General features: G+C 40.7%; 1 protein-coding gene across 3 annotated transcripts in view; it reads right to left on the bottom strand.

Annotated features, from left to right (window-relative positions):
• Positions 1-10818, bottom strand: part of PSMD1 (proteasome 26S subunit, non-ATPase 1) — a 75443-nt gene that overhangs the window by 15323 nt on the left and 49302 nt on the right. For all 3 annotated transcript variants that reach the window (XM_075507068.1, XM_075507067.1, XM_075507069.1), the window contains 2 exons: positions 10690-10804; positions 7531-7647 (listed from right to left, as the gene is read on the bottom strand). In XM_075507068.1, coding sequence (XP_075363183.1) covers positions 7531-7647; positions 10690-10804 — 232 coding nt within the window. The remainder of the gene's footprint in view (positions 1-7530; positions 7648-10689; positions 10805-10818) is intronic.

Raw genomic sequence — 10818 nt, forward strand, 5'->3', positions numbered from 1 at the left:
TCACTTGACATGCTCAAAAGCAAAGGAGGTCTTTTCAAAAAGGCTCCTTCCGAGGTGTCTTGAACAAGCTTTTGCCCACTACTGGTCCACTTTGTTGCTGGTATTCCAAGTCCTCTTCCTACACCTGCAGCCACAGATGAGAGGACAAACTTCTAACTCAAGGCAGTAGGGCCAGACACAGCCTCCAGAGACACAGAGCAGTCCTAGTATTGCAAACAGTTAAAGTTTCCAAGTATAAAACCCTAATACCTGACAATCCCCTAGCCACTTTTCACATGAAAAAAGCACGTGCCTCCCCAGGGACACCAGTGATATTCGCTCAGTGACAAGTGTCTGAAGAAAGGTCCTACCTTTCAGCTGTGAAACACACTTAGTGTCTGCTGTAGGCAGAGGCCAAACTTTAACACCACCAATAGGAATGTACTCTTGCACAGCCTCTGATGCTGCCAGCACCTAATTGTACCAGTGAAGGAGACTTAAACACTGACTACGACACTCAGGAGGCTCTCCTGGCTGATAACAGCACCCAGCGAACAGCTGGTACCCCATCCATGCAGGACACCACAAGCTCCAGAGCTGTGCTAAGGCAGCACAGAGCACCAGGAGCAGCCTTCAGGCATCACTCCTAGCACATGTGGCCTGTCTTGGGGTGCACTAGGGAATCTCAAAGCGCTTACAGAAAGTTTTCACACCCGCAAAAAAAATAACCATTCATACAACTGAGTCAGTGACATGAGAACTATGCTGGGAATAACATTTAGTTAAACTGGGATTCATCAAGGTACCCAAAGAAAAAAAAGATCAAAACAGAACGAAGAGCTGACTGAGGGGATAAATCAAACTGCAGGGGTTTCTCAGCAAAGCACAAGATCAGATTCCCCAGTAAAAGCACTTCAGAGCCATGAGGTAATCCTGCAGCTGAGGTAATGCTAGCAATAAATTTCACCACATCTCATGTGTGAATTTTTGACCAGAGGCAGTAAGAAGTTGAGGCTCTACCTTTGAGAGATTATGTCCAATGTCTGGGATGGAAAGAAGATAGAGGTTGCTTCTCCAACTCATGAGCATTATACCCAAGAGCCACAATGCTGCTTGGCAGCCCTACTCACTTAGCGAACACTTCAGATTAAGACCACGTGTTTTCTGCAAAATAGTTCTCAATGCACATTAACTCATCACACCATTTAAAACACAGGTGCACTAAAGGAACAGACACTCTCTGGTTGATACACTCCCTGCCTTTGCTCTTTCAGCCACTAACGCAGCTGTACTACTTGTCACCTCGACTCCTTCAGCACTGATGGCATCTAACCTGATGAGATTTAAACCAGTCTGTGACAGCGAAAGACACGAACATTCATACGAAGAAATCACGACCTGCTAAACACAACTGTATTAAAATTACTTTATTTGTTTCACACAAATGGACAGTCTCACAACTGTGAAGCACCTGAGCAGCCAGCCACTTTTAAACAGGACCAGCGAAGCTGAACAAAATAACACTTCTCCAGTAGAGCAGGAGGCATTTATTAAAACTGACAGGGGAAAAACAGCAGCTATTTCCATTTTTCAGTCTAAGTCAGTCCAACAATTTGTGTGCTAATATTAGTCCTCTATTCACCAATTCCCCTTTGCATTAAAAAGTTTTTAGTTACTAGTCCCTCTCCCCAAAAGGAGGTGACTTAAATTTCCTTGCATTTATTAAACCTAAGAAAAAGAAGCAATGTACATTTTCAGGGCAGCCACACAGACAGATGCGTGGCAGGCAGATACTGCACACACAATAAGGGATTTATTCTGGATATACTGACCAAACTCTGCTCTTGCTTCACTCCATTTATGCTTTTTCACGCTCTCCTGATTTTTATTTATAAAAGCTTACACTGAGGTTTACACATTTAATATAAATAGTTTGTTTCTTACGCCTGACCTCCTGCACACTGGAAAAATACCTTAGTTTGCATTTGCAACCTGGAACGGGGCCTCATGCAGTATCAAGGGCAACTACACGCAGACTAGGTGAACCAAAGCCTTCAGATATTATTCGGATCAGACACACAGAGACACAGAAGCAACATGTAAAACTATTCCTCTGGTTGAGCTGAGCAGTAGCATTCCAGTGCCTCTGTTCAGAGCACATAATTCCCATGACTCTGGGCTCAGCTTCTGGGTTTGGAATATTTATAAAAACAGATGGATGTTACAAAGCTCATTTGGTGGATTGTAATCTGGAATTTACACCATAATCAAATCTTCAGAGAACGAAACCCTGGGTGAAGCGAGAAGACATTCAGCAGAACTGCTAATGTTCATGCTGGCATCTGAAGTCTGATGGAGCAGCACCTCAGAACAGAGGGCAGAAACACCTCACTTGGGAAAGGCGAGGCAGGGCTAGCAGGGGAAGTCGTCCACTTCCCCTGGTTGTGGCACGCTGCCCCTGTGAGCACCCTTTCCCTAACATGCCTTCCACAGCTCCTACTCACATGTACATTAGTCCAGAGCAGATGAATGAAACACCCAGGCAACAAGCCCACCAGGAACCCATCAGCTGTGGCATCAGGACACCATGCAGGGAAGTGAGCTAACTGGGACATCGACAACTGCAAGGGACCAAGGGACAGAAACCTGGCTGCTAAACCTGAGCGGATCAATTGCCACCTCTCCAGGCAACACGGACAGGTTACACCAGGGAATCAGCTGAGAGCAGGCATTCAATGAACAAGCACTGAACAGCTACAATAAGAAATAGTCCTTATAACCCTCTACTTATAAAAATACAGAATATGTAGTGCCCTATCAAGAGCGTTCTGCTTTCAGATAAATTCTGCATACCTGTGCATTGTGAGCCGTGGACCACCGACAACCCTGGAAAATGTATTGAGCAAGCGTGCCCTTTCTGAAATTTTACTTTAACATCGGTGGAAGCAAAATAGTTCTATGAAAGGGTGGGAGACCACCCTTCCTAGCCTTAGGGACCAGGCAAACCCAGATCAAAGGACTGCCTCAACATTCGAATGCACGGTAGGCCTGCATGCTTATTCAGGCTGTTCCTATAAAGCAAATGCTTCACAGGAATGGGATTTTTGACTGGATCAGGTCTCAGCTGAAAACCTTCCTTGCTGCTGGGGAAAGCCTGCTTCGGCAGCTCTAGCTGTAGCGGTTCAGGAAGATATCATCCCCACATAGAGCCATTGCTCCATCTCTCTGGAGAAAGCAAGAGCAGTACAGACAAAAGCTCAGTTCTGCCTTTGCTGTTGGGGCACTCACCTCCTACAGAATGGAGCAAGATGTCAACAGACAGTAATTTCTTAAGCTGGTGAAGCAAAATCTGCCAGAGTTTGTCTAGTAGAGCCCTTTAATCTGCTACTATTTTTCCTTCAAACCACAGCAACAAGCATATCCCAAACTACTGAACAGGTTTATTGAACGTGCTATAAAACCCACAAGCTCTGTTTCTCCCTTGAAATCTTCAAGCACTTTAAAAATTTTATAGCATTTGGAAATACTATCAAGAAATTTATTTGGGTGACTTCCAGGAAGAACACTTAAACGTAGGTAGTGACTCATTTCATCTTTACTAACAATACATACACACCATTATGATAATTAGTGCTGGCCAAAACAACATGCCACTGATTTCAAATGAAGCCAAACGCACAACCTTGGAAACACTGAGGAAACAACACAGGCTTTAAGACATGAGAATGATACAGCACCATTTCCTACCACAAACCCAAGGGGCTGTCATTTATCAGGTTGTTTACCACTTCTCCCTCCACCAGTCAACATTCATGCACATGAAGCCCATGAGACTGTTAAGAATATGACTTAATAAACAGTTAACTAAGGGAAACAGTGGCAGGTGATGTGCACAATGCTTTTTTTTGCAAATGCAGGGTCTTAAGAACAAGAGTATTTAGGAATCTGTTTTTTAATAAAACAGATTTTAAACTGTTTCCACATTCTATCTATCTTCTTCAAAAGCTGAAGTTATTCTACATATGCTTGCTCTCTTGAAAGAGCATACAGTATGCAGAAGCATCTAACAGTAACATGCTTACATGAAGGAATGTTAAGGTGCTACTAGAATATAGCAAAAATCATTTTTGCATCCTAGCAAGACCTAGCATTTCCTCTAAAGGGGGGGACAATCTGGTCCTGGTTTCTTCACAACATCTTAAAGATAATAGGCCAAGATGATCAAAGGAGGGTGGAGAAAAAGCCTTGACCTTGTTTACTATCTTCTCATTTTGCCAAGATGACTATCCTAACACAAAAACAGGAAAAAGTAAAATCAATTCAAGATGTAGTTTGTCTCCAAAATTGCTGTCTTAATTGCTCTGCAGGTCACAAATACATAATGAAGTTGTCATTGATTTCTGTTACAATGGTCTCATCACATCTATAATTTAGGATTCCATTTCACAAAATGAACTTGTTATTGTTCTATATCCTGCAGTAATATGGTTCTTAAATGTATCAACAGAGGTCAGGAAAAATCATGCTGGCTGCACATGGAGGAACTGTGTTTCAACTCCAAAGAGGCCAAATCAGCTTTACACAAGATTTGCTACCCCTTTTGGCACTTAAGCAACTTGCAAGTTCAAGTGACCCCCATCTAATGACAATTCTTTATTTAAACTCTTTATTTAAATTTAAACTCTTTAAATTATTTGTTTAAATAAAGAGTCAGCACAGCAAAGAGGAAGACAAATACAAAGGAAAGAGAACAGCAAAAGTGATTCAAAGGCATACATCCACATTCTCTCACAACAAAAATGGTTTCTTTTAAACCAAAATACTTTTATTCTTAAATCTCTGTTTATTGCTGGCATTTCAGCATTGCAACGCTCAGCTCTCAAAACTCTGAAGTTATTTTATTCCTGAAAAATCTAGATCTGTTCAAGCAAGATTGTTTGCTACTATCTTCATCCCAAATTATCACCAGAGAATTTAAAGTCCTTCTAACCCAAAGCTCACAAACAAGAAGTTACCAAAAAAAAAAAAAAAAGAAAAAAGAAATTCCCAGAACAGACAAAACTGAAAAGTAATGACAGGAAGCTTGTCAGACTATACATCACAATCTTTAATAAAGTCACCATCTCTCACATGCAAAGCATCGTGAAGTATTTAGCAGCAGTGAGATGATGATACATAAAATTTAGCTTCTCTGTAACCCCATTAAGACCACACGTACAGCTTGTGGGATATGAAATCCATCATGCTCCTCTTACTAGCTGCTTATCCAGCAATGCAAATACTCACATACATCAGGTTAGGCACTTTGGCACACAGTGTACCAGCATGCCACTTAGGAATCTAATCAGATCAAAATATGTCACTGTAATCCAAAAATGGCTAGCTTTCTGAACTCCACCCTTTCACATCAGAGTAAAATAATTTTTCTTCAGGCTGGCGGAAAGCTCCAAAAAAAGTTTCCCATGGATAATAAATAACTTAATTGGCAGCATATTCCTCAAAATATTCCTTTTACTTTTGAGCAAGAAACTACGATGGTTATAACTAACTTTTGGGGTGTTCAAAACAAATAAAATTTATATATTCTGTGTTAGTTCCTGAATTAGAAGAATATTTCAGGGATTATTTATTAGTTTATAATATGTAGGGTTTTTTTTTTTTTGGGGGGGGGGGGTGTGTGTTTGTTTTTTAATATCTGCAGTGCTTCTATGACTGGGTACGAATTGCCTTCTGTATCTATATTATGTAACACCACACAAATTTTGGCTCAAACAAGGCCTAAAGCTGGCATAAAGCTTTTTCCAGTTCCTCTCCCCATTTTTAAACAAGCCATTGAACCCCAGACTATACATCTCATCCTGTATTTGCTAGCCAACTATTTTAATCACCCATTTAACAAGCCTAGATATCACAACCTCTGAAGTCAAGGTTACCAGGCCTCTTCGGGGAAAGAGATCTGACTTATTACACACCTCAAATAATCTGTATTTTTGCTAGCTGTTTTCCTGTCTGCACTTTTCTTTAGGACACACAGACTCTTTCACCCATCATCTCAAAACAAGTGAAACTCCAATAAACAGATTCAGCAACTAAACCACAAGTCTTGGATGTCCGACTGATTCAGAGCAGTCTGCAATTCCCATCCCAAGAGGATTAGGGTGCTTTGCAAGCTAAAATGGATTTATTCTCATAATGTCCTTTCATAGAAGAAAGTATCATTGTTATTTCTTTCAGGTGGGAAACTGAGGCACAGGAGAGCTATACAATTTGCCCAACATTAGAGGAGCGCAGAATGATTAAACCTGATCTCCCATATTGAGGGCTGGCATTCCAAGCACCTGACCAAGGAAGAAACAATAAAAACAACAAGCAGTTTCTTTCCATAGAAAGATAATTCAACTTCACATTAGAGGCTTTGTATCTTGGAAAACAAGGGGATCCAACAGAACTCTAGTGTTCTCCACTGGCTTATTCAGTTGAACTACAATTCTGATAATATAAACAACGCTCCTGGATTCTGCTCAGTGAAAACTAACTAGGTTTGGGGGTTTTTTTACTTTTTTTTTTTTTATTTTAAATAATTCAAAGGAACAAAGTGTCTGCCAGCAAATTTTCATGTTCCATGACTTGGAAATACCCAAACACCTGTATTTGTAGATTTCCTTCGCTGACTTTCCCAAGTAAAATTTTCCACTGGACAAAGAGGTTTTTTTTCTTTCTCCCCATCCAAATGCAGTAAAAAAGGGGCTGTTTTTATCACAGTTCAATTTCTAAAATGACATCAATAAAAGCAACCCATATATGACAGATGAGTACCAGCTACTACTCTGCCTCAGCACTCACCAGAGCAGATGAAATGTGGAACCTCAGAGCTTCTATTAATGTGGACTTTTAGTCTGTACAAATGTTTGCATATCATCATCTGTCATATATTCACAGGGCAATCTATTTTTAAAAGCTAAACACAGCATATGCAATCCTTTTTGCGTTCTGAGCAGAAAGAAAAACTCCATTAAAAAAAAAAAAGTCTTTGCTATAAAGCCACTAAGCCCGTTCTGACAAAAGAAACTGTTTCACCTGAAAAGTTTAAGACTAGCTAGAAAAGAAACATAGTTATAACAGGACTTCCCTGCAGGATGGCCGCATCCAAAACTACTTTACTATCATCAAAAACAACTTCTTTACTAAATAACAGTGTTCACATAAATCATGAGCATACAGGCCTCAGTGCATGTTAGTGGAAGACAGTCACTTCCATATCATTACAAGATGCTTTTAGAGCTTTTAAGAAAGAGCATTTATTCTTGTAACGCCTAGAGTTAAAATGCTGTCATCTATCAGGCATGTTTCGATCAGCATGCATCACTCCCCCATTCAAAAGTGCATGCTCTGATCCATGCAGGAGCTTCCTGCTGTGCATTCAGCTCTGGCTCTTTACAAGGCACATACACCCTCTTGCCAATGCTTACGTGCAGTGCCAAGCGCTAAAGATTTGGCATCCGAGACCATTTTTCCACCTAACAAGCCGGTATGTAAAGTATGCCACATTACCTTTGGGCAGGTAATCTCAGTCTGCTGGATCATGATAAGGGCAGATGCAATCAGAGCTCCTTGACGTACATAGTTCACAGGATCATTTGTCATTGGCTCAAGCAAATTAATTGCTTCCTAAAAAAACCCAAGAAATAAGCAGTCACAAAGTTAATACTATTACTTTTAGTATCCCAGGATTCAGTACCCTAATGGAAGGTTACCAGATTGATGCTGTCAGATATACTTTTTAATATATTTTGCCTGTTCTTGGTAAATGAAGCAGAAATCTGTATTTCTGTGGATTTTCATCAATCAGGAAGAAAAAAACCCACAAAAAACAAGTGATGGATGGAACAAGATCTACCTGCAGAAATAGGGCAACAGATAAACAACAGTTGTTGTAAGCAACAGATGCATTCAGCACATTAGAAGTACTGACATGTCTTAAAATAGTACACATAAATTAGTCGTACACGTTCTTTGCCATTCTTACCAACAACATACATCAGCATTACCTTCATTTTCTGCGTAAGGAACAAATGAACCAGAGATATCAAACAACATGTTGGAGGTTATAAAATGAGATGGTAAAACAAACCAGGTCCCAAATTCTTGGCCTGACACTTTATTGTTAGAACTTGTAACATTTAGCAGCACATGAAAGCACTCATTTCAAACCTACATCAAGTAGGTGCCTCTGAGCACCCATGTAGTAAGTCTAGACTTTTAAAACATTTCAAAATACTCTATTGCTTCTTCAAATTCAGTAACTTCCCAGCTAAGAGCAACAGGAACATGATCCGTGATTGTCTATCAATAAGCATTCCTTTCAATGCAGTCATTGATTATGAAAAGCTGTAAGAGAGCCTATTGTAATAAATGCTGCTTAGATGTACCCAAGACCAGCACGTGCAATTTGCAGGCATCTCAGACTAAATCATATCTTTACGCACATTTTATCATCTCCATTTACAGTTCTGCCACTTTGCAAGCCATGACTTAAACATACATAGAATTATTACAGACACAAATTCATTTCTAACCATGCAAGGTCCTCAGTGCACATTACACAGGACAACTGAGCTCATCTAAACTCACTGCTGCCAAAACAAGATCCCTCTCTTTCCTCAATTTCCCTTCAGCTATCCAGTCTCTCCCTTTTCCCTGTGCTAGCTGTAGCCCTTGTCTCACCTCTCAGTGAGCTTTTCCAGCTCAATAATTCAACAGAGAACTGTTCCCTTTTTTGCTGTTGTTATGTGGGTCAGTTTTCTGTGAGTTTGTGTCTGAATCAGCTCACTAGGGAGCTGGACATGAGACAGAGCAAAGCAAAATTTGGCAGGAGGGAACAAGACTACCCATTTTAACAGCAGCAAGTTGTTAGTGGGCTCAGCCAGCCTTCACCCACCACACTCTTCAGATCTAAGCGGAATAAACCTTAGATAGCAGTTTGTACAGCCATGGGCTGCACAGATAAATTTGGTCTGTCGCAACACGTGGGCTGTCTAAAAGCACTCTGAAATGGCACGTGAAGCAAGCTGTTAGATACTCTTTGGAACAGGAGAGATAACAGACATCCACCCTAAGAAGCTTAAAGAGCTTTTTAAATCTGTTATATGATCTTCTGATTACAGAAGTCAGACAGAATCACTTGGCGATCTCTTGTACGGAGCTCTCTCCTGTCCATACTGAGGACATGAGCAAATAACTGAATGAGCTTCCCAGCACAGACCCCTCTCGGTGTTATTTCTGTCAGGGTGAGGCTTTTAAAAACAAGCTGATTTTATACAAAACACTATTTCTAAGAACCACTTCTAGAATAATATCATGCCTTCGTTTAGACTGCTTTTGCCAATTGAGCTGTCTTGAAGGCTGTGCTGCTTCTCCACCTGAAGGTGACTCATTCATTCTTTGGCACACATTCAATACCATGTATGGAACATCCCCTGTGACAAAAAGCTGAACTTTCCAATCCCCAAAGTTGAATATATTTGGGCCTTCAAAACCTACTAATATAAGCTCTGGAAAACATGTCTGTATATAATCAGATGGTTTAGGTCTTTATCACACAATGTATCTGGAAATAAAACAGACTTTGTGCAACCTAAAGCATTTCCACTTAAATCAACTTGTCAGGTGCAGCAGCTTAAAAATAATTAGCTCCTTGATTCCACTTTCCACTTGAGAATAAAGTAACCTGGATAAAAATAGGACTTTCAGTTTGCTTTCAAGTCTGCATGCTTTAGATACTGGAGATGGCAGGCAGTGCATGTCAGCATTCTGTGCATTTCACAACACAAGGGACAGGCTGGGGAGTGCTCACTTGCAAGAGCCACAGACCAAGTGTTTAATACTAGCTGAGGAAGAATGATACACATAAACGTGAGCTTTATCAAAGACTCAGAAGCACGACATATTACTTCCACATGGACAGTCTGTGCACCTGTTTTGAAACTGTGATTCAGTACTAGTACAGATTATATACACATGTGGGTGAAGTAAAGGAAGCTTATCCCCAAGATTACTTGCTGCTTGTCCCAATGAGCACTCACTTCCCACAGCAGAAGTAGGAATCCTTCTACTTTAAAAGGTCCCTGCTATCTGTGAGAGTTACCCTTCACTGACACTTATAAAGTGAGAATAAAATTTACTGGCTGTGAATTATACACCTGACACTACAGTAAATTTCATTGCACTTGGCTTTACTACATGGATCTTCCATGAATTGTGTATCACAGAAAAGAAGAAAGGAGCTAGAAGTTATGCAAAACACCTGCTGTTTTCCTGTCACTGGCACCCCCCTATTCTCCCTAAAGCAGTCTGTAAAAGATCAACTCCAAGGGCAAAGGAGTATTGATTTTGGAGTACTGAACATACATTTAAAGTTCAGTGGCAACTTGACAGTAAGAAACTCTAAGAAAAGTTTTGAAGACAAAATTCCAAGAATGTGGCAATAATGTACAAAAACATTCTTGTAGTTTATCTATCCTGTACAAGCAGGAAAAGAATCTCTATGCCCAGGACAGTTAAAGAATTTAAAGAAGTACTGCTCTAGTCCAGCTGGCTAGCAGTGTACACGTGCAAGAAATCTCATCTCTGTGTGTGACGTTTCCGTGCAAATGTCTCTGTGGAAGGAAAGAGCAGAAAGAATCTTGGCAGCAGATGGCTTCTGGTCCTCACCTTGTTTCCAGTGCCCGCACAGCAGATACCCAAAGCCATGGCAGCCCCATAACGCACATGGGGATTGTAGCTCTCTGACAGCAAAGAAACCACACTTGGACACTGCTCAGGAGTCCTAAAGAAAGGCAA

This window comes from Mycteria americana, chromosome 7 (genome assembly GCF_035582795.1).
Source record: "Mycteria americana isolate JAX WOST 10 ecotype Jacksonville Zoo and Gardens chromosome 7, USCA_MyAme_1.0, whole genome shotgun sequence".
Taxonomy (NCBI): Eukaryota; Metazoa; Chordata; class Aves; order Ciconiiformes; family Ciconiidae; genus Mycteria; species Mycteria americana.